General features: G+C 32.9%; 3 protein-coding genes across 4 annotated transcripts in view; 1 reads left to right on the forward strand and 2 right to left on the reverse strand.

Moving 5' to 3' along the window:
* Positions 1-17,681, reverse strand: part of LOC142339814 (uncharacterized) — a 46,830-nt gene extending 29,149 nt beyond the window's left edge. The window contains exon 1 of one of the 2 annotated variants that reach the window (XM_075390103.1): positions 17,613-17,681. The gene's annotated coding sequence lies outside the window, so the exon portion shown is untranslated. Of the gene's footprint in view, positions 1-6,248; positions 6,948-17,612 lie in introns of those variants that run through there. The other variant, XM_075390099.1, reaches the window with a different exon arrangement.
* LOC142339148 (zinc finger homeobox protein 3-like) overlaps positions 1-25,339 on the forward strand; it is a 342,404-nt gene that overhangs the window by 45,342 nt on the left and 271,723 nt on the right. The gene's annotated exons all lie outside the window — the stretch shown is intronic.
* On the reverse strand, positions 11,231-13,390 carry LOC142339813 (uncharacterized). Its single transcript, XM_075390098.1, has 2 exons — positions 13,274-13,390; positions 11,231-13,035 (listed from the first exon to the last, which is right to left on the reverse strand). Exon 2 carries the CDS (start codon positions 12,520-12,522, stop codon positions 11,524-11,526), a length of 999 nt encoding a protein of 332 aa, XP_075246213.1. The 5' UTR covers positions 12,523-13,035; positions 13,274-13,390; the 3' UTR covers positions 11,231-11,523.

Consider the following 25,339-nt stretch of genomic DNA (forward strand, 5'->3'; position numbering starts at 1 on the left):
TTCTGCCCAAATCGCAAATCAAATTAGTCAACGTTGACAGGCGCTTCGGGGGCAAATTCATCGCCTGGAGACAATTTGCTGCTTTTAAATCATCTTAACCGGTTAACTTGAAAGCAAGTGAAGCAAACTTATAACTTAAAGACTAGTTACAAGTTTGGAAAAGTTCAATTTTGTTGTTGATTTGTTTTTTTTATATGATCAATGAGAAATCGAAGGCCGAGCATGTTATCTTTTTTAACGAATCGAGGAAGGACGAAGATAGGAGAGTGTCTTTTCTCATTAGTTTTATTGGAGTGAGCTTTGAACCAGGAAATGAAACGAGTAAAAAATTTGGAGCGGTTTCAGTGGTGCATAAACTTAGAGAGTGTTTTTTTTTCGTGCCGCTGTTTTCGAGAGAGCGAGAAATTGATGTGTGAAAAAAAAATCACATGAGGTTTTTTAAATTTTTTACTACCTTTTGCGGTTGAAGGTTTGAATAGGCTATGTTCATAATCCATAATTTTTCATAAAGAGTATCTTCAAATCTGTTGGTTATGAATCTCAATTTTTGCAGTTTTCAAGGCAACCTAGACAACTTTTTGACCATTGTAGTGTTTTGATGCATTCACTGTGTGTACTAAAGTAATGTTTATGTTGAATACTTAGCTTAGCTAAGCTAAGTATTCAAATTACATCATTCTAAAAATAGAATGATGCAATTTAGCTGAACCATTCAAATTGCGTAAAATGTCCGTCCGTCCGGCCAAACGGACATTTTACCGTCCAGCCAGCAGGACGGGAATTATCCCGTTCTGAGAACTATATATAGCAAAGAAAGAATCACAACTTTGAGAAATTAAGAATTAATAACTCAGAGGAACTGAGAATTTAATATCTCCAAATCGAGAAAGTAATCTCAGAACGAAAGTATTTCCAAAGTGAAATTACTAAACCAATCTTCTCAACTATATCGAATAACGAATAGTTAGAGATAATTTTCAAGTCAGGACTTTATTCAAAAGGGAATAATAAGTTACTGATAACAGTTCGAGTTAGTAAAGTTTTTACTAACTTTCCCGACCTTCTCCTCTTTCTAACTTTCATAACTTCTAACTTTTATAACTTTATGTTTTAACTCTTATAACCTCATCACTTTAGCTGTAAATTTATCTATGTTAGATTTCTATAAAGATTATATAAAACTTATAACTAGATCAATTAGTCAAATTTACTTACTTAGATCATTAAATACTTTTATGAGACTTATCAGGCTTAGAAAGATAGCATATACTAGGAGTATGACCATCGAGTCAGAAGTTTGAACCTTCGCACACCCATACCCTCTAGTATATGTGGATTCATTGTGGACAGACGCATATTGCTCGTAAGACTGAATTTCGAGGCTTTAGAATTCTACTTTGATATTAAACAGTTTTGTTGATGAAAAATTGAATATCGAATATGTTTTGGTGATAAAGTTCAATTAGAAAATAACATCATCATCAAATATCCGCCACGAACTCTCTTGAACTCATATAGGGCGGACAGTGAATGTTTGAAACGTAAAACTTTTGCTGCCCGGGTCGAGGTTTGGTGGTGAATTTTTGTAAGAAATAATTTTCACCGCGTATTTCTTACATCTTTTCGCGGTGAATGCGGTGAATCGCGGTGAATTATTTATTTTCACCGCGTTCTCAGTTTTCTTACTGAAAAAGAATCTTCCCTACTCGGGTTCGAACCTCGGAACTCTTCCATGCCTTCAACTGCTTATTCCACTGCACCAACTGTAACGTACATCCTTGATTTTTCTTGTGAATTTAAATCAGATTGAGTAAACGTTGGAAAGCAGATGCGGTGAATTTTTGTAAGAAATGCCGTGAATTTCGCGGTGAATTTTTGTAAGAACTGCGGTGAAATGCTGTGAATTATTTTTTTTTACCGCATTCATCGCTTTCACTGCATTTCTTACATTAATTTGCCACAAAAGTAGATGCGGTGAATTTTTGTAAGAAATGCGGTGAATTTTTGTAAGAAATGCGGTGAAATGCGGTGAAATATTTACTGTCACCGCATTCACCGCAATCACCGCATTTCTTACAAAAATACACCACATTCACCGCATTTCTTAAAATTACCCAAAAACCTCGACCCGGGTGTCAATTTCCTACAGTTTTTAATTTTCACTAAATTCATTTGACCAAAATTGTGATGTGAGCTTATCGTGTATTTCCTATTGTTACGTGAGCATTTTTGATCTCGTTGTTATTTGCACATTTTTCGAGGGAATAAATAAAATTTTCTCTTTTTTTTTAGTTTTATTTGGTTTTCGAGACTAAATAGTTCATTAATTGGCATTAAATTGTATTTTTAATTTTTCTTGCGTGTTCTCATTGGGTAATGTCTCTCGGAAAAACTTTTGTTTGGAGAGATGACTCCTCGAGTTGTTTCCGGAATTCTTCTAACTATGTTCTCATTTATTTAAAAAATACATTATAAGAATTCATACAGAAAACATATCCTCACAGATTTGATTGAGACTTAGCTTTAATTTGGTATCTCAAATTCCACTCGAGCGAAAAATCAGCCGAATCAAATCTTGTGCTCAAGTCCGATTTCTTTGTAGTAATTTGTCTCCGTTTAAATTGCAGTCACTTGGTTGAATCAAGATTAAGTTGTTCCTTTTAGCATTTGGAGCTGGAGTAGTTTTTAAATGCCACCCTTTACTCGGGCATTAATCTTAATCTAAGTATGTACTACCGCATCTAATTTTAATTGATTGATTGCTTCAGTTGAAAATATTGAATATTATCTGTTTTTTTAAGTGATATTGTACATTAACATTGATTGTGTAGCAGCAAATGACAATTTTTCCACTATCGTCCACCAAATAGCATTTCTCATTTGCAGTCTTTTCTGAACCTCTTACCAAATAAGGAAAGAGCAAAAAAACTTTGAGAAAGAACGATGGTTTAACGGATACATCCGTAATGCGGCATAATTTCCATTTCAATTCCCAAAACAACTGATCTTTTGAACAACTTCAAAGTTTTCCCTCAAACGTGAATAGTTCCAATTTATATATTTTGAGTTTATATTTTCTGTAACAGTCATACCTCTGCGCCTAATTTTTCTTGACTTTTTAATTCCAAACCTTTTCATTCTATCTTTTTTATGTGTAAATTAACCAAAGACACTTTTTTATTCACGTATTTACGGGATTATATCACACCATTGTAAACTTTCACCAAACAATCGCTCTGACCTATTCTGCATCACTTAAAACAATTTAACCTTCCGAAACAGTTGTCTCTCTCAAGCTCGACAAAAAAACGAGAACTTAACTCGGGCGGACAATCTAAATCAATTTCAATTCGCTATAAAAATATAGCGAATAAATATATATACTTTTCTCCAAATTTTCCTGCTTGAAAATTAGTTGGTAAATAAAAACAACACTTACGATCCATGTGTATCAATCTTCTGCTACGTTTTGCATACAAAACTGTTATGGAGTACAATTATCATCGACGTCTCAATTTCCTGTTAAATCACAGTACACACTATTAAAAATAAAAACATCATAAAAAAATCAAATTTTGTATTATAATTTAAAGTCTTTCTAATAATTCATTACAACATTGAGTTTGTGATAAATGATGTTTTTGATGCTTTTTCTTCTGTTAAATATGGTGCTGTCGTTAATATTTTTTGAAAATATATATTTTTTTCAAAACTGCTTGAACTTAATGATTAAAATTACGTTCAAAATTATTGTGTAAATTCTAAAAAAACGTTTTGATTGCACAAATAAGTTCAAATTGTTGAGTATTTATGTCCAAATGTTTTTTGCATTATTGACAATAGCCCTATGAATTAACAGCCCAAATAAACAGCTCGTCAAATGCTATCGATCAATGTTTGAGTCCAAAGTTTCATTGTTTTTGCTATTGCATGAGATTTTGCTTCGCTTTCACGAAACTTTTAATAAAGCCTAGCAGGATAAAGCTAATCAGCAACAAAAAAACTTTTGTACAAGTATTTTAATATTCAATATTTAAGTACACATAATATATAATTAGTTTTCACTTGGAAAGCCGACGTCTTTGGGCAAGGTAAAAAAATTTTTCTAACACATTGGTTTAATAGTTTAGTTATCAAAACATTTTTGTTGGAAACAATTTTGAAAAAAACGAAAGCCTTGTTGCTGAAACGTTTACTGCCAGTTCTTTATCATATGACAACAGACAAAGTAATGAAATTGGAGATCGTACACATAAAAAAGTTTCTTAATTTTACTGTAACTACATAATTGGATGCTTTCAGCTACATACAAATAGCTTCTATTCGTTTTCCAGGTCATAATTTCTGTAAAAGCACCTTTATATTCTTGTTTGTAAAGTTTGTAAAAACTGAAAGTTTGTGAATCATAAAGTTTGTAAAAACTGAATCAATCTGCAGAATAGAAACATCAATGCAAAAAAAGTCTAGTCGCCGCGACGCAATAGTGAGAGCCATTATGGCTGACAACTGTCTGAAGGACATTATACCAGGTGCTGTCTTTTTTTGAGCTTAATGACAATGAGTGTTAAACTGAGAAGCGCTTTCTATTGCTTTGGCATCTGAAAACGTAAATAAGCTGCTCCTAAATAAGTAGTTGTAAAGCGGAAATTTATCAAACACCTTTTGATGCAAAGCAACAATTTATTGACTAAAAGTTTTCATTTTGCCACATCTTTTTTTTTCGGTTTCGTCTCAAACCCTACCGAAATTGAGCAACATGTGTTCTATTGATCCACAAAAACTATAGGGAAAACTGATCAAGGAGTGGTTGTTAATGTTTTGGTCTTCGACACTGTGCTTTGGTACAAAATATTTGGCAGAATCTGATTGTTTTTGTCTTACTTTTTTTGTCTTGTTGCCTTTTCTTTTAGTCAATACTGTCAGATCTTATTAAAATTTAACAGAATGTAACGCTGCGTAAGAAATCCTATTCAATGTTTTCAATCGCTGGCTCATCTTATGTCTGTCACAGTGTTTTAAAAATCTTTTTATACAGGTATTGAAGGTCTTTGTTTTTTTCATAGTTTGATCCTAAATGCTGACTGGTCTCATTAATTCTCCAAAAAAGATTTGGTTATTTTTCACAACGATTTCAGTTGACAGTAAGTTATGATTTTTTTATTTCAAAACTTGTGAATTTAGGAGTTCTGCCCCTATTTGTCGTTCACTGCGTCATTTTATAATTTCATTAAAATGTGTTGACAAATTTTTACTACAAAAGCATTTTTTCTCAAAAAATTTCATTAAGTTTTATAATCTCGCCTTTTTTGTTGCTGTGATGTTATTTATTATTTTTTGTTTATATGCTTCTTTGACTTTGACGCTACGTATTTCCAAAAACTATTCAATTTTTTGTTTTCATTATTTGTCGCGTTGGTTGCTTTTTTCTCATTTATTTGCAAGGTTGCTGTATGTTTTCTGAAAGCGAGTTTTGAGCATATACTGAATATTTTCTCATTGGGTTTTGATAACTTTAACGCCACTAAGTTTTGGAGAAGAAAGATTTCTTATTTCAACATTGCATGCTTTCTGTTTTAAGTTCTGCGTATGTAGATTCGATATTAATTTTGAAAATAAAAAACTCTTGATAGTGTTTTCATTGAAGTCCTTAGTAATTTTACTATTGTGGATAGAATTGGATCCAATTATAATCTGGGATCCGATTTTTTTTGTTGTTCGGCCAATTTGTTGTTTTCTTGATAAAAGATCTTTTTTCGCTTCAGAAATTGTATTGAATTGATCTTCTTATTTAACCATATCGTTCCGTGTTGAATTGCTGCCCATGCTAGTGAAATAAAACAATTAACCTTACTGGTATGCGGGTCTCTCCATATATCAGAATCCATCAAATAATTTTGCGAGTTCGGTACTCTGTATTATATTAAAAAGTTTCAATCTCTGTTTCATTTGCAGACAATTAAACCAAGAATGTCGATGAGCTGTGTCGGGATGTTATGTGCAAAACGCACATTACCGGGCCTCCTCGTTTGTTATGTCTACAGGTGTTGTTTTCAAGTGCTAATTCACTTGTTTCAACGTATTCTCCTGTATATAACGCATAGATTCATGTATCAAATTATAGGAACCCAGCAAACCAGTAAACATATCAATTTTTGATTTTTAGCAATCTCTAACCGTAGCAATGACCTTCAAAGTTCAAAGTTGAATAATTTTTGAGCGATACTGAAGGTTATGTGAACAAACTTTACCTTTCTTGTGATGACGTTGGTTCCAGGACAATGCTTTCCGTCGAAAATTAAACTAAAAAATTTGACAGCCGTAAGGAAATGTCAAGTAGTAAAATTTACAATCAAAAAGCGCGAAATTAGCTCCATATTTGCAAGAGATCAGATTTGGAAAATTTATTAATACGGGGAGCTGAAGTGGCAAAAACGCAGGAAATGGTAAAAATTTGCGCGTATTTAATATCACTTTTTCCGTTATAAGAACTTCTTTAGTTGTAATAAATAATCTCCAAAAAGCTCTTCCTTTTACGATCCTTTTTTGTTCACAAAATCAACTTAGGCAGATTTTTGAGTGAACTTGATTTCATTGGTCGGAATAATATATTAGTGGGAAAATGGGGAAAGCGAAAGCTAGAAGGGGAAAACTGTGTGAAGGAAACAAGAGAGAATATTTGGTAATATATATCAGCAGTTTATTTTAATCTTAGCTTGCTTTATAGCCGTATAAATATCAAAAAGACATTTGCGTATTGGTTCGAGGCTGCAAAAAGCTTTGATATCTTGTATGTGGTCACAGAAATTACACTGAATACTGATTTTTGGGAGTCTTTTGTAGGAAAAGTCCCATAAAAACTATTAGGTCAATTTAAAAAAGTCCTTTATAACCAACAAACGTCCATTTTGCTAAAATTGAAGCAACAATACGCCCTGGGACATTGTAAACTCGTTTTGGATTGCTTAATTTTATTGACTAGCACACGGGTTTTAAGGGGGAACAGATGACTATATGGTATTTATTTATCCTATCTATTTATGGGTTGTGAAAAATAATAATTACACGTCAGAAATGCGGTCATTTTTCCACAGTTTCTGGTCTATACGGACATAATAACAAAAAAACGGGAAAAGCAGAACAAAAATAGGAAAAAACGGTTTGATGTATTACAGGTAACACACTTAGATCACTTTTAATATTTTATTACGTCCTTTTTTATAATAAACCTCTGAATAAAACAGAGTTAAGTGTTTGTATAATAAAAAAACTAGATAAGAAGCTTTTAACATAAAATTCGGTCGTTCGATTGTTCACGTTTTCTGTGTTGTTTTGTCAGGCTTTGTTCACGCGCAGATTCGAGCCACACCTTATGAAGGAATTTGGGAAAAATGAAATAATTTGGAGCAATTTGAGGAAATTGAAAAGGCAGGGGGGCTTTATTCACAATCCCTATCAAGTTATACAATGCCGCCGGTTATCCCAACTCAAACTCATGCAACCTTTAGTAATCAAAATTTGATCACAAAAAATTCTTGCCCATCACACAGTACTTGTATGCTCATTACAGAACTATTTTAGGGAAGGCATGTTGGTCCTACAATGTGCGATCGTATATTTGTACAGAATTCTCTTGATTGTTTTTTTGATCAGCTCGAGGAGGGTTTACATTTGAACAAAATTACATTCAGAATTTGGATCCTTAAATTAAAATGAATTTCACAAATAAAGCAGGTTTGAGTTTAAGTGGTACCCGGGTCGAGGCGTCAACGCTAAAAATCGCTAAAAAGTTTTGCGGTGAATGCGGTGAAAAGATGTAAGAATTTTTAGTGATGAATGCGATGAAAAAACAATATTTCAACGCTAAGAAGCGCAAATCTTGCGAAAATTTACCGCTAAAAATCTTTGTGAACTTTTTGCGGTGAAATTTCGTAAGATTAGCGGTTATTAGCGGTGAGTTTTCTATTTTCACCGCTTCCCGTTGGTAGCGGTGAATTAGTTTTTTTTCACCGCTTAAGCGGTGAAAAAAAATTCACCGCTAAAAACCGCAAATCTTACAAAATTTCAACGCATTTGATTTTCATAAGGTCTATTGAATCTGATCTAAATTCACAAGAAATATCATTGAATCAAGTGACAGATGGCGCAGTGGAATAGGAAGTTGTTTACACGCAGGAGATAAGAGGTTCGATCCCGTGTACGGCAGGTTTTTTGTGGGAAATCCGGCGAATGCGGTGGAAATAAAAATTTAACGGCTAAAAATCGCAAACCTTACAAAATTTCACCGCTAAAAACCGCAATTCTTACAAAAATTCATCGCTTTCACCGCATTCATCGCAAAAATATGCGCTCGTTTTGCGGTGAAAATTATTTTTTTGCGACTATTAACCGCAATTCTTACATCATTTTTGACCAAAACTAGGCCCGGGTATCAAGTAAATTGGATTAAATAATTGAGAAATTCAAAACTGATGGCAAAATTTTTAAATATTTTCGAATGTTTTCAATTATTTATTATATTTTAAACGTTTTCAATTTTTTTTCAGTTCGAAAAAAAATCGGCACTATCGATTACTCTCAAGCGAATTGCAATTTTTCCACTTAGCATAATAATTTTTCTCTGTATATTTTTCTGAATTAAGCGTAAAATCTAAAAAAAAACGGAAACTTCTGATGTGTGTATAGATGAAGTGTTCACAGTTTTCTGATATCATTGTTGCCTAAAACTTTTTAACTTTTAAGAGCTGTACAGTTAAAGTATTTTGATTTCAATCGCCTTGATTCTATAAGTTTTAATTCTTGTTGTCAAAAAGTGAGAACCAAGAAAAACCAAAATTAAGCAATATTTTGTGTTTTTTTCTTTTTAAACCCTCACATTTAGCCTATCATAATGAAGAAACTAAAACTGATCTCACAGTTAACTCAACTAGCTCAAGCGGCCATGTATTAAAAGCAGTTTTCAGCAAAATATGAAAGTAATGTTATGAAAAGTTCAACAAATTTTGATGAATTTGGGCTCTGATTTTGCAGTACACAATTATACTCCAGCATGTACACAATTCTACCCAACATTATTAAAAAGGAAAAACATAACTCTAAAAGTCAGCTTAGGATTTCAGCCTGAAATCACAAAACTTTACAAGTACAGCCGAATTGATAACTCAAGTTGGAATTGAAAAATCTAGTTGGAATTTATTGTGAGTTAAACTTTTTTAGGCTGCGTGTATCGAATAGTTTCCGGGCCCCTTACACTATTTCACTATTTCTATGATGCCATTATACCCAATGCCATGATTCCCTATGCCTTTATGCCCAATGCACTTTGATTCTTTCGGTATAATCTGATTACAGATTAGCAGTTTTTCAACATACTCAATTGCGGTATCAACGCCTCACTGGCCCCTTGCTAGTTGATATGAAACTATCGCAATCAGGTATGGGTAGAAATGTTCACTAGAGTTTGTTAAGACACTTGCAACGGCGACTGCTAATTTTTATCGATTTAGTTGAACACAAAAAGTCAAAATGCAATAGTTGTATTGACATTGGGTATAACTGCATTGGGTAAATTTCATGAAACCGCATCGAATCTATCTATCAGACAACACTCAATTTCACTTTTGCAGTACTAAAATATATTCTCATTTCATTATTAATCTTTTGCTGTAATTGTACCAATTTGAAACATAGTATTGTTAACTTTCCATTTTGTTTTGCAAAATCAGGGATCTTAAGAACGCCATTTGAAAACTTCATTTACAGTAAAGTATTCCTAAATAAGACTGTGGTAGATAAAATTTCTTCTGTTGAATCAACGTTTACGTGCGATAATTACAAGTTGAGCATGACAGAAAAACCCAGATGTGTCCAACTGGATACTTTTTGGTAACTCTTCACAGAATGAGGGAATTTTCATTCGCCGCAGGTTTTTTTTCTTCGGTGAATTTTTCATATTTTATTTACGCATCGTAGCCAAAAAAAACATCATTTTTAGCTCTCGGAGGCTACTTTTAATTTTTATAAAAAATAAAGAACTTTTCGGAATATGAAAGTAAGATGTTTCAAAAAATATCAATGAAGGCTGGAAAGATTAGAATAAAGGTTTTTTTTTTTTTGGGGGGGGGGGGTTCTTTAATAGATTAGATTTGAATTATGTTAATAAGATTTCGATACAACCTATTCCAAAAAACTATGTAGGATTATACAAAATTGGTTGCTCACAAAGATTGAAAGACGTTTATGGCTTACATAAGAAATAATAATATTCAGAAGACAAAATTAGAAATAATGAAATTATTTTACTTTTCACGGGTTCTTTCTCTTCCCCTCAGTTTTAATTTTAACATTTTTGTAGTTGCACAGGTCTCTGATCTAAAAAAATACAGAAACAAATTTGGAATAATTGGTTATCACACTCCCATCATAATCAACTATTGTTATTAGATGATAAATTGAATCGCTGTTGAAAACATCACAATAACATGATTTTTTTGTCCTTCATAACCCGTGTTGAGAATTCTGCCGGTTTTTTACGGTTCTAAAACGCAAGATGCGTCGATTTTAAAAAAAAATCCAACACTTTTTACAAGCAAAATCGACGAAACCGAAAAAAAACGACGCTTCGTACGTCCTTTTTGTCCTTCTTTCTCAACATGGGAAATGTTCCACTACATTTTTTAGCCTTTTACACGCTTTAAATAGGGAGGAGTTACGCAATTTTTGGTGCCTTCTCCATAAAAATTCAGCATTTTTTCTCAAGCATTTGTCGTTGGTCATTTTACTTACGATGTTACGAGCTCACAAATCAGTTAAAATGTGACATTGAGTTAACAGTTTGGCATTTTATTGATTTTGAGGTTCTAAATTTGGAAAAATCTTCTTAAAATCTTGAAACTGCGAATTGCTAATTATGTGAGCTAAAATTAGTGAACTGTATATCTATTAATTTGACATCAATTTTATGGCTGGAAACATTATAGAACTATAAGTTGGCAAGAAATCTAAGCTGACAAGATGTCACATTTAGCTTTAGTGTCCTAATTATGAAAATTTTCCGCGTTTCCCGAGCTCATTAGGGCTAAGTAGAGTCGTAATGGGCCTAAATGTCTCATTAGTAACACAATAGGATGCATAATAATTCTTTGGGACATAACTCCCATCCCAATCTCCCCTAAGATGACACTTATCCATACGTACCACCTACGCGTGAAACAGTGAGCTTGAACAAAAGAAATTTCACGTTTCAACAATTGTATTTTAATCTGAGCTTTAAGGCACATATTCACAATTGGATGCATAAAAATCCATATTGTATACGGCAGATATTACACAACACAATAAATAAATTAACAACAAAATGGGAAGCAAGATTAAAAACAAATTTGTATCAAACACAATAAATATTTGGACAAAATATATTCTACTTCAATTAAAATTAAATATGCGGTTTAAGCGCCATATAAACACAACAAAAATATAAACCAGTAGAGACATTTATCTGGTATTTATGTAAGCAGGGTTTTGTTTTCATAACGAGGTTTCATTCCAATATACGACATTTTTGACAAGGGTTTTAGCTTTATCCTTTCCTAGAGAATTGTCACATTCATTTCCATGACGCATATTTGATGACTTCACATCGTTAGCTAAAATGTTTTGGCTTTTGCTCGACTTTAGAATATTCATGACGTCAGATTTCTTTGAATCAGAAATGGGTTGTTTTGATCGGAGAGGTTTTCGTAGCAAATTCTTCCTGTCAAATTTCGAGGAATCATCTTTCTGGGCAGTGGAGGTTAAGGAAACTTTGGGCACAAGGTACTCAGGTCCGTTTGAATTTGATTGCGATGATTTTTTTCCGCTCAAAACGGCAGATTCTGAACTGAATCTTTGAATCTTTAATTCGGAATTTTCCGATGGGCATTTCAGTGGTGTCGGTAGAGATCGGATTGCGTAATGGCGTTGTGATGTAATTTCCTCGTAACCGGAACTTTCCGAGTGGTTGTCTGTTTCAGATTCAAATGAGCTATTGTAATCTTCTGAGTGAATAATGGAGTAAATTTCCTCGTAAATTTGGCTGATCTTTTCATCAGTGGAGCATAAAGAACCTTCAGAATTATAAACTGAGGTCTGACTAGGAACTAAGTATTGGTAAATATGGGAATAAATTGAGTTGCTTTCCATTGTTGACGGAATCGATTCGTAATTATCGGTTATTGATCCATAACCTTTATCTGAATTCCCAAATTTAACAGAAGCGTCACTAGAAAGCTCTTCGTAATAATTACTAATTGAAAGTTCTTCTAAAAGCTGTCTAATAAACTGTTCGCTTGATTGTGAAACAGAATCGGTTCCTCTGACTTCTGGGTTTGAAGGTTGTTCACTCATCTGGCAGGTATTCAAACATGTTGTCTGGTTGTCAACTGATTTCTGTCGGGTATGAGGGTTGCTTTCCGGGCTTTGAGAGGAAACATTTTTAACAGGTGGCTGAGGCAATGGTAAGTCACAAGCCGATTTTGCGATAGTCATTATTCTTGAATTGATTATTATGAATTGATGTATTAAATGATTAAATGACAAAGTCACGCCAAAATTTGATCGAATTAATTTCACAATTTCTTAACCCAAGGTTGAAAATTGACGCCACTTAAAATAAATTAAATCAGCCTGATTGTTCGCTGATACTGACTCAATCAAAATATCACGATATTTGATGTGAATGATATAGTGTTTGCCGGAAGGATTAATAAATTTGATAAGAATGAAATGTAAACTGGAAATTATTTTAATGCTGAGTTCGATTTTAGATTTCAGACTGAGTTCAAATTTCAGTTGGGTTATATTACAAATTATAGTTTTAAAATAGCAAATTGATTCAACTCGTCGATTTGACAATCTGATTGGAATAAATACAAAAACTAGTGAAAATTGGTGTGAAAATTGCGTTTTGACAACTTTTCACGCGAAGCTGTGAAAATGTTTGAACAATTCCGACATTTTCAGAAGTTTCGTTAGTGAATTTAGTGATGTAAACTTTGACACCTAAAAGTAGATGCAAATTTAAAGTGTTAACGATTCAAATTATTAAAAAGACTTGAAGATTTCAAAGTCACAGCCCAACCTCAAAATTTAGCGCTTTATCTCAAAGTAATTTTCAATAAAAATGAAAAACGTAAAACAAAGATATTTTAACAGATGTTTTTGATTTTCCCCAAATTCGAAAAATTTGCACTTAGCTACTTAAGCGGATTAAAATCCTGGAGTGATAATTTAAACTTACAACATTTGGTGCTAAAGATGGCATAGATTTTACAATATGGTGCAAAAAACAACCCTATAACATTGCTAAATAATAGCTGGTTAATTAACAACATGTACAATTAGTTATAATTGCTACAAATTTGACAATTTCTATCGAACTTAAGCGGATTAACTCAATCCCGATTGAGCTGATAGGATATTAAACTAGCTCTGTTAATCACTGTTTAAATATTAATGAAGCAGTAATTAGTTATCTCTTACCAAGGGGAGTTAATTACGGAAGCAAATAATAAATTTGAACAGAATATTACACAGATAATGAACCGCTTTCATCAAAGAGAAATGTAGACATCATAAATTTGTAAGTTAGTCTTTGAAAGTATTTGGAAAAACCAAAGGTAAACAATTATTTATTTGTGATGGGATTTTGTTTGTCTAGACTTTTTGATAAGATGATAACCGATAACTTTGAAGTTAATAAGTTTTTCCTTTTCGCATCTCATATTTCTCTATCCGCCTTTCATTGCTAGTCGGCTTGACTAGAGCCTCTTAATAACAATATCGTTTTCCAATTGCATAAAAATATCAAAATTAAAGCATGGAACCTTTTTTTGCCAGGGCACATGTTTTAACCCCTGGTATAGATAGCAATCAATTTGGAAATACTTATATCAAGGGTGCTGCCAATCGCGGTATATAATAGGGATAATTAATGATCCAGATATTAAATTAATAGGGGTGAAAAAGCGAGACACCGTATTAATAGACCACTGCGAGAGTGATGCCATCTAATAGCTAATTTTGCGGAAAATATCGAGCGGCATGATATATCACTGCTTTCATCGACATATCAATCAATAACAAGTTGAATCAATTTAAAAAGTGTCAAAAAACTACCTTAATTGTCAGAAAAACTTAGTGATTGCTAGAGTGATATCGGGGTGTTAAGAAAAGAAAATCAGCTATTTTATACTCTATTTCTGGTCAGACACCCACTTTGTTGTGTTTTTTTGCTGCGGTATTATTTTTGGCGCGCAGTTTCGAAGTAACTGTAAATGCTATTACCCAGCCGTACATAACTGCGAACACAAATCAGTAACAATGGGTACCCGGACTGAACGTTAAGTCTTAACCAAAACTGAAAACGTCCTATTGAAAGTCTTGGATGAGTATTGTATCACAGCTCTAATCATGTCACTTTTTAGACTGGGCACGTCCTGAATCAAGTCTTAAGACTCAGCAAATCCTGAGCAAGTCTTGGCCAAGATTTGACAAGTCTTGAGTCAAGTCTTGGAATGTCCGGAAAACTATAAATAGCTAAAAAATCGTCGGAAATAGGTCCGGATAACGTCAAAAATAGCCGACAAATCGTCCGAAACAGGCCAGGAAAACGCGAAAAGAGCAGAAAATCGTCCAAAATAGGCTCGCAAAGCACAAAAAATTGCCAACAGATCGTCTGGAAAAAGGTCCGGAAAGTTATACATCAATGGTCAAGAAGTTGTTAGCCAAAGAGTTCAACAGAAGTGCTAATTTTTGGTATTCAAAAGTTTAAGTCTTCAACAACTTCTGTGATACGCATCAGAAAGAAATGGACACCGCTCATTAGATGAAACTTCCAAGAGCGTTTAAAAGATAACCACATTATAAGTACTAATAGTAGACATCACGGGCTTAATACACATTAAGCCCGTAACTTTCGATACCCTTTCGATAGACATAACTTTCGATACCCTACACATTACTTAAAGTTCCACAATTATGAAGTTATTAGCCCAGGAGCTGACAACAAGAGCTTAGTTTCGCGTTTAAAAAATATATATCAATGACAACTTCTAAAGTTCTGTTCAGAAAGAAATATGACATAGCTCATAAGATTGGGCTTCAACTGGGCTTCATAATAATATAATTGACATAGGACAAAGATTGCTATAAAAGAAATACAAAGACAACGATCATACCCCTAATAATCAGTGATCTGAAAAACTCGTTCCCAAGCTAAACAAATTTTTGAGATTTTTAATGAATACAATTGTTATTGGAATGGTTCTCATGTGAGTACATACTCTGGCATCGCATTTTCCCGAGCCTGAGCAATGCTGTTTGCAATTCCTTGTCCATCAAGGTTGATATTAGTGGGTTGGGATTTGGAAGCTCCGGTAAACAAAAACTCCATTTGAGCCTATAAAACGACCGTTTTCTTGCTTCTTTGGGATTGACTGGGCGTCTGAGTTTTCCTATTTTTTAGGAACTTTTCCGGATGATATATCAACAATCTGAAAAAAATGGATTCAGCTGCATTGTCAAAATAATGAAGGTCCATAGGAAACACGAAGTTTGAAATTGTTTCCAGATGCTGGCAATATAATTACAGTGCAATTCTATGCGTATCATGGCGCGTAACGATACTTTTTTTTCAAATCAAAATTCTCTTTCAATTTGTTTTGAGAATCGTCAAGTCTTGGTTAACACTTGACTAGTCTTGGACGAGTCTTGGAATAATACCTGATCCTTACCAATTAGCCAACCCAAGACATTTATTTCACTGGAGAAAGACTGATGAAAACTTGAAACTCATTTTAGGCGCTTATAAATCCAATGGTGTCCCATTTTTTCAACCCTATTCATTTAACCCCCTATCATTTAACCCCGATTTATTCACCCCTGTATCCTTTAACCCCTCTATCTTTTAACCCCACTATCATTTCACCCCGATTTTAATCCCTATAAAATAAGGATTATTAAATTAGCAATAAAATCATTTGGCCATGCCTCGCGGGCCATGGCCATGCCTCAGCGGCCCGTGGGACTTGATATGAAACTATCACAACCGAACGTGGGATTAATCTATCCACTTAATTATGACAAAACATGCCTTTAATGTCGACTGCTAATTAGCGGGATGAAATGATAGAGGGGTGAAGTGATAGAGGGGTTAAATGATAGAGGGGTGAATAAATCGGGGTTAAATGACAGGGGGTTAAATGAGTAGGGGTGAAATGAAGTAGAACCAAATCCAATATGTGCTGAATCATTACAACTTCAGGCCTTTGATTGATTTTTAATTTATTTAAAAATAGGCAAGCTGACTCAAAACTACACACATCATCCTCAGAACATTGTGATCAAAGAGTATGGATTAGAATTATTCATAACAGTTTTGGCGTAAGGAGCCAAACATCATAGTGGTTTGCCAGCACTGGGCATCGGACCATAAGCTGGAAAGCATAAATGTAAAGATAACTGAAGTTTCACAATTAGAAGTCAGAATTTCTCCAAGTCTCGCAATTACAAAAACTCGAATTGCGCCACGTCTGAGATGCATAAATTTCGATATGGTTTAGTCAATGACTAAGTAATCGTAAACAATTGCAGTTACCTTGTACTGATAAAATTCAGAGTTCACCTTGCTTGTGTAATGTTAAAGTTTGCAAACAGATCAGTTGGCGACAAAGAAAAAATTGTTCAGTTTGACGAAGTTCTCAGAATCTGCTTTTGTTCCTCCAAGTGAGGAAATTCATAACCTTGATTGTTTGCCCAATAATTTGTAGTTAATTTCTGAGTGGGAAGTCGAAAATCTACACAAGAGTTTTAAAAGTTTACTCCTAAAATCAATAGGAACTTTTCGCGATAAGAGAAACAGGCGGGACCACAATAGAAGAAAAATTGAGTTGTTTGTGAACTTGTTGCTTGAAAAATGCATTCTTTTTGCTTTTTCGTTAATGTTTTGAAAAATTCAAATTATTAATTTCTATGCATAAAAACTCCTAAATACCAATTTTTAGATGAATTGACGGACTAGTGAAACAAAGACAGAATCGCAATCAGAATCATAGTTGATCATGATCATAGAAACTCAGCAAAGAAGAATTGGAGACAGCCCTGTTGGTACAAAATCTGTATTTGAAATAGGTGACTAAGTTCCAGAATTGTTCTCAGGAAGAATTGCATCATTAATTATACAACCTTGTCCAATCACAACCTGTCCGCAAAATTTTAATCCAAAGGTTCAAATTTTTTCTCTGATCGAAAAACTTTTATGAGAAAAATTGTTATATTCAATTTTTTCCTATATGATCAAGAATAACAGCACTTTTTTGTCTAGTTTCTCTAGTTGTTAATTGCTCGATGCATTCTTATGTCTCCCAAATGTTTATTTTTGGGTTGACTTTATGGGAAAAGGTTTTGGTAATGCGTTTTACAATTCATTTCCCAATCATCTTCAAACAAAATTTTTTACTCGTATAACAACCCGGTAGGTATTAAAAAAACGAACGTTTGAATTGCGAATGCGGGATTCGAGATTGGGTTGTTTTAGTTTTTTTTGTTGAAATTAACAACTTCAATTTAATTGATCTTACCTTGTTTTCTGTGCTCTATCTTTTTCTTTGGAAAATCGACAAAGTAAGTTTCAGAATATTGAATTAAACTGAATAGGTTATTTATAAAAGCTTGTTGAGAAAAAGCTCAACTAACTGGATTGTAAGCAGAAAAGTATCAAGTGTCGTTTGGGCGAAGGAACATGGCCAACGGAACAAATTCTCAATTAGCTCTTGAAACACGCAAAAGCTAAATAAATTGCGTGCCAAATTGTGTTATCAATAATAAATACACTATGGTCCAGTGGCACGAAAGTAAAACAAAGCTTGAGCGGAAAGGCGCTATAAGATTAATAGATTAATAGCTGGAACATTATACTGCCTAAGGAATAATAATGGGGTAGGGCTGTTACACTCGTATCGAAACATTGGAAACAAGGTTTTTGAACCACAAAAGTGCAAATTGCAAAAAAAATGAAATTCAAATCTGGCTTCATGTTTCTCGTTCAAAATATATCATTTATGTTAACTATGACCTTCATTGGCGTAGTTTTAATGAACATCGTAGCAATTTGCATAAATTTATTGAATGTGTCTTCTCTTTAAATCTGAGATAGCATTCACCTATCTGGGCACAAATTAGGTAAAATTCAGATGTCTCTCAAAAACGGTTTTGTGACCACCGATGAGAAAGCAAATAAAAATTGGCCTTGATGCAATCAATTATCATCTTCCGGCTAATATCTATGCCCAAAAAATGATATAGCTTTTTGCAGTTGATAATATGTTTCGAGCGTGGATCATTAGTTGCTGAACAAATTCCCGTTAATTGATTTGACTCCCTTTTAAACGCATGGGTTGAGTTTTTGTAGTGCTGATAGGTTCTCAACAATTCGTTTCATCAACAATTGTGGAACAGTTTTCTTCTCAAGAGGTTTCCGTTGAGTTTATAATGCATATTTGATAAAATTACCAGGAATCCTTCTGTTTTGAACAGTAGGCATGTGGTGTATATCTGCTTCCAAATACTACGAAAAATAGCTCAACTAATGATTGTTAGTTACAATCATGTTATCCTCATCCTGGAAGCTTTATAACCACAATTTAAATTAGTTTAAATATCAAAACGGCTTTGGTTAAAAAATTCATCATTTTTGAAATGAGTTTGTTTGTCCTCTATTATTTGAATATTATTTTTATACAGCAAATAAAGCAAATCGTTGTAACTTGTTTTTGAAGGTGGATTTTAATCACCATCAGCCACAAAAAGTTCTACTGACCAGAGTGTCAAGATAGTTTGGAACTGATGTACTCTGATTAAGACTTCTAATAGAATTTTTATGTTGAAATGTTGAGTTGGTTTCTGAAGAAAGCATGAAATGAAATTTACTCTCTCACTTCAAACTATGAACAGAAGGATTTTTATGCCTTTCTGTCCAAATAACATTAAATTTGAATTTTTGTCATTTACTCTTAATACTCTCTAACCAAGATCTTTACTAGTTAAATTTTTTAAATTAGATGAGAACTCAAGTGAAATTGAAAACTTGGTATCAACATTCTCCTTCTTTTCTTTCTTCTTCTGAATACGAATTACACAACTGGTATTAAAACTGCTACCCGAATGGAATTTTTCAAGGGCTAGAATGGACGGTGGTCCTCCGGAAAAAATAAATGTTGTATATAGTCAAGAGTCGAAATTCAATGCAGAACTGATTGTTGACCAGCAAACTTGCAAATTTGACGTTAATCATTTTGAAGCAGAGAGTCTGACAAAAGAAAACAAAAAACGAACAAGGAGGTTCGGTAATGTGCATTCGCACATAAAGATCCGACCCGGCACATACACATTTTTGGCATTAGTGTCCACCAAATGAGAAACAGATAGAAAACCCCCAAAAATTCAAGTACTTTTCAGTAAATTAGTGTGGACAAAAATATCGACTCCAACGCAAAAACTTCAAGGAATTAACAAATTCTGCGTTAGATTGAAGAGATCTGCCGCTAGTAAGAAAGCGCGGCAAGAAGAGCAACAAAATAAAACAACAACAAAACATTAATAACATCCAAATCTTTTTCCTTTTTTAATAAAATAATACCAAATAACAAAAGTCATGATAGGGTCAGCTAAAACTGAAACTGAACAATCCAACTAGATATGGGACCAAGATATGGCTCCAGTGCATAATAATATTCGGTTACAATTAGACAAAAAAGAACAGAAACAGCAAAGTAAATCAATTCACTTATAATTTCAAAAACTTTAATTTCAAAGTAATGAAAACCATTAGATATCAACTGAAAACATTCAAATGATTTATTATTAGCGATGCTTTTGTAGGAGCACCTTAAGACCCGTCTTCATTCATTTTTTTGCGGTTACAAAAAGAACAACTAATAGAGACAAAGAACAAATCAAACTCGCGAGAAAACGCTGTCGAAGGAGTAAGGCCGTTATTTGCCCCTCAAAATGTGTTCAGTTTCGCCTTCTTCAATTGCCAGTAAAGTGGTATGTGACCTCCCATTAATGAGACTAAGTAAAAAACTGACAAAAAAGGGGTAAATAAAGAAATACTTCTGTATTTTTCGAAAACAACTGTTTTCAAAGTCATGAAAGTCATTAGCTACAAAATGAAAAAAATAAATAGGTTAGTTTATGTGTCAAAGAAGCTCTTGAGAATTGTAACTATTCAAAATATGTCTTATGTTCAGAAAAAGAACTTCACATATAGACAAAATTAAACAATTAGTTTAATTTTTTGCGAGAAACACGTGTCGAAGCCAGTGAAGCCATAACGAATTACTTAAAAACTTTAAAAAATTGCTCACATTTGCGCCTTCTTTTGAGGCCAATAATGTCATATGTGACCTGCAACTAGTTAGACTTGGTAAAAAATACAAACAAAAAACAAAAATGTTTTCAATGTCATGAAAGCCATCAGCTATCTGCTCGAATCAGAAATTAGACTCATTTAATCCTCCATAAAATGCCCGTCATTCTCAAGGAAATTTCACACGACTAAAAGACAAAGTGAAAACGGCAATTAAAAACAATTGTAAAAAAATTCAATTATGTTCTTCGAGAAAGGAGTGTCGAAGATGTTAAAACTACCAACTGTACCTTTCAAAATTTTGATATTCTTAACTGTGCCTCGTTGTGACCGCAATTTTGCGTTATGTGAACTGTTAATAATCTATTAAAGTAAAAAAAAACGAAAAAACATCTGAAAAAGTGCAATTGTCTAAATATTTGAAAAAAATGTGTAATCTGGTTGTATTGCAGCCAGAAAACCATAACTTAACGCTTAAAAATCACAACATAGATATTAATTAAGTAGACTCGTTTGTTTTTTGCTGACACTAAGCTACAAGTTGACCAAATTCAGAGAAAAGTTGTGGCAATTTTCAAAAAGCCATTGCTTATTCAAATATCAAATAACTCTAAAGGTCAGGACGACCAAAAGCTTCCGAGTTAAAAACTTGATTAAAAAATTTGGTAGAGCTCAAGCACCCAATCGGTCCTATCACTAGTGAGCTTTCAATTGAATTGTTTTGTTCTTTAATTAACATAGAAAAGATCAAACTTTTTTAAATGGCTACAAACCGAAATATTTTTTTTTGTAAAAGACCAAGATTGGACCAAAAATAGCCTTGCTATTGCTGTTCGTTTAATAAGAACAGTTAATTGTTTCGAATACGTGAAATGTTAGCGAAGAACTGCAAAATTTTAAATCAAGTGCACTCTCAATGGAAGCGGAATTAGGACTAGCCCTTTTTTGGAGTTTAATAAAACTCTGTTAGTTAAGTTTTTGTTCAGTTTTTGGTTGTTTACTTTGGGCAAATTTAAACAAAGTGGACTACAGAATCTTATTTTTTGTGCAGTTTTTGATGAAAAAATCTGAATTTTGAAAAATTCAAAAAAAATTAAGCAAATTAGTCAACAATACCTTTTATCTTTGAAAATCAATTCAACAACACTCATGTTTACAATTTCAACTGGCTTTAGCGAAATTTACAAAATCTTAGGCAAAACGTCCGGAAAATGTGAATAAAAATAATGCAAAGCAGTCTCATAGTTCAAAGGTTTAAACTTCGATAATTCGCTCTACAAAACGCAAATCGAAAAATCTTTTTAATTCTATATTTCAGTCTGGAAGCGCTTTTTAAGGATGCTCACAACTCGCTACGATGAATTTAGTGATCAAAATTGACTGAACAAAAAAACTCATTTGAGTAAGATGAACAAGCAAGAAAAACATAAATGGAGCATTAGAGGAGGATGACCAACACAGAAATAAACCATACGTAGGTGAAAACTGAACATGTTTTTTAGCCTTGTAATTAAAGTTTAATTGACAGTTGTCGTCATATCAGAAAGAATTTTAGCGAAAGAAAGGTTTTCGTATTCTAGAACAGACCACTAGTTTTGGTACGGCTTCTTGACTGAAATGTTGTTATATTCGCTCTGTGACACAATTTTCTTCTCGAAATCAACGAAATTTTGATTGATCATATGAGAGCATTATCAAAGTAAACCAAATTTTTTCCCATAATAATTCCTTAAAAATGTTATTCTGAACATAGTGAAGAATCAGAAACAATTTGAGAACAAAAATCAGTACAAACAACCATTAGGACATCCTATTTAATACTAATCCAAGTTTTACCATCGAAATATGTAATCAACAAGGAAGTTCGTTATAGTGCACATCATGTTCCGACCCGTGCTCCTCTACATTTTTGACTTAGCAGTCTTTTGACTAAAATATTTGACAAGGAGATGAGTTTGAAAAAAATTGTAACGCAACCAAACTAATAATTTAATTAATTAATGCCATGCCTCAATACAACAAGGTTTGCCATTAAAAAAGACTACGAGAAAAACAACAACAACAACAACAAAAAACTTCACGGCAAAAATTTAATGTCTGAAGTTAAAAGCACCTAGTAAAATGTCAAATTAAAACTTTTTTCTAGCTACACTGCAGTTGGGATTTTTTCATAATGAGACTATTTAACATGTCGAAAACAAGAAGATTTAACGGGGCGAACTTCAAAACTCAATCAACATTTTTTAAACCAATTAACTTCAAAAAGTCTTAAAAATCATTACCCTTTAACGAAATAATTCTTGATCATATGAAGTCATTTATGAAACCAATAGAACATGTCTTTTTCAGGATAAACTTCTCTAATTTCAATTTATGTTTCAACAGAATTGGGATTCTTCTCTTTAACGATTTGACTCCAATGAATAAAAAAAATGAACAAACACATTAAAACCACGAAGTTTTTCAGAAAACCCGTAGTATCAACGCTATTAAATTCAATAGTTTTCAATGGAATCTAATAAATACGCTAAGTTGTACCTCGATAAGACAAGAGGGCTGTTTGTCTTTCATAAGCCATCAATAAGACATTACAAAAAATCATTGACTATGAAAACAACAACAAATACAGGCAAAAACCAAAAGATTAGGTGGAAAAGTACAAGAAAATTGTCGAAGCCATGTAATCCACAAGTTTTTCTCTAAAAACCTTAAATAAGAACCATCGAACGTCTTTTTTACGCCAATGCAACAATCAACATTAGAATGATTTATTAAGATTCCAAAAAAGGACCAAAAAAACAAAAAAAAATATCCAAAAATTTTTTTTTAAATTTATGAAAACTCGTGAATCGAAGTCATAACACCGATAGTTGGAAGATAAAAACGCTAACTAGAATAATTTTGGTTGAAGTAGAAATGTAAGGGATCCGGCAATTACTTAGACTGGCTTACAAATCACAAAAGTAAATTTAAGGTCAATTAATGTTAAAAAAAATTCTCAAAAAATCATTTTTAGAGTCTTAACAGCCAATAATTTCCCCTCCAGGCTCTAGATAGGTTGACTTAACGCTCAATACTTAATCTACTGACCTTTTAGTCAACCAGATTATGCCATAGGACTCCAAAAAATTAGCGAAACATCAAAAAAAAATCAAAATTTCACTCAAAATTACGAAAATTACGTCATATCAGAAAGAATTTTAGCGAAAGAAAGGTTTTCGTATTATAAAACAGACCACTAGTATTGGTACGGCTTCTTGACTGAAATGTTGTTATATTCGCTCTGTGACACAATTTTTTTCTCGAAATCAACGAAATTTTTATTGATCATATGAGAGCATTATCAAAGTAAACCAAATTTTTTCCCATAATAATTCATTAAAAACGTTATTCTGAACATAGTGAAGAATCAGAAACAATTTGAGAACAAAAATCAGTACAAACAACCATTAGGACATCCTATTTAATACTAATCCAATTTTTACAATCGAAATATGTAATCAACAAGGAGGTTCGTTATAGTGCACATGACGCTCCGGCCCGTGCTCCTCTACATTTTTGACTTAGCTGTCTTTTGACTTAAATATTTGACAAGGAGATGAGTTTGCAAAAAATTGTAACGCTACCAAACTAATAATCTAATAAATAAATGCCATGCCTCAATACAACAAGATTTGCCATTAAAAAGACTACGAGAAAAACACAACAACAAAAACAAAAAACTTCACGGCAAAAGTTTAATATCTAAAGTTAAAAGCACCTAGTGAAATGTCAAATTAAAACTTTTTTCTAGCTACACTGCAGATGGGATTTTTCATAATGAGACTATTTAACATGTCGAAAACAAGAAGAATTAACGGGGCGAATTTCAAAACTCAATCAACATTTTTTAAACCAATTAACTTCAAAAAGTCTTAAAAATCATTACCCTTTAACGAAATAATTCTTGATCATATGAAGTCATTTATGAAACCAATAGAACATGTCTTTTTCAGGATAAACTTCTCTAATTTCAGTTTACGTTTCAACAGAATAGGGATTCTTCTCTTTAACGATTTGACTCAAATAAATAAAAAAAATGAACAAACACATTAAAACCACGAAGTTTTTCAGAAAACCCGTAGTATCAACGCTATTAAATTCAATAGTTTTCAATGGAATCTAATAAATGCGCTATGTTGTACCTCGATAAGACAATAAGGATGTTTGTCTTTCATAAGTCATCAATAAGACATTACAAAAAATCATTGACTATGAAAACAACAACAAATACAGGCAAAAACCAAAAGATTAGGTGGAAAAGTACAAGAAAATTGTCGAAGCCATGTAATCCACAAGTTTTTCTCTAAAAACCTTAAATTAGAACCATTGAACGTCTTTTTTACGCCAATGCAACAATCAATATTAGAATAATTTATTAAGATTCCAAAAAAGGAACCAAATTAACAAAAAAATATCCAAAAATTTTTCTAAAAATTTATGAAAACTCGTGAATCGAAGTCATAACACCAATAGATGGAAGATAAAATCGCTAACTAGAATAATTTTGGTTGAAATAGAAATGTAAGGGATCCGAAAATTACTTAGACCGACTTACAAATCACAAAAGTAAGATTAAGATCAATTAATGCAAAAAAAAATTCTCAAAAAATCATTTTTAAAGTCTTAACAGCCATTAATTTCCCCTCCAGGCTCTAGATAGGTTGACTTAACTCTCAATACGGAATCTATTGACCTTTTAGTCAACATGTCTATGCCATAGCACTCCAAAAAATTAGCAAAACCTCAAAAAAAAATCAAAATTTCATTCAAAATTACGAAAACTCAGAGTCGAAGCAAATATTTTTACAAAAAAGATCTTAAATTGAAGAAAAATTTAACTAAAAGTGAACAAAATCAAGCCTTATATCCAGTGTTCACTCAAAACTTCAATCCTCG

Source organism: Convolutriloba macropyga, chromosome 5 (genome assembly GCF_964194025.1).
Source record: "Convolutriloba macropyga chromosome 5, txConMacr16.3, whole genome shotgun sequence".
In the NCBI taxonomy this organism is placed as follows: domain Eukaryota; kingdom Metazoa; phylum Xenacoelomorpha; order Acoela; family Convolutidae; genus Convolutriloba; species Convolutriloba macropyga.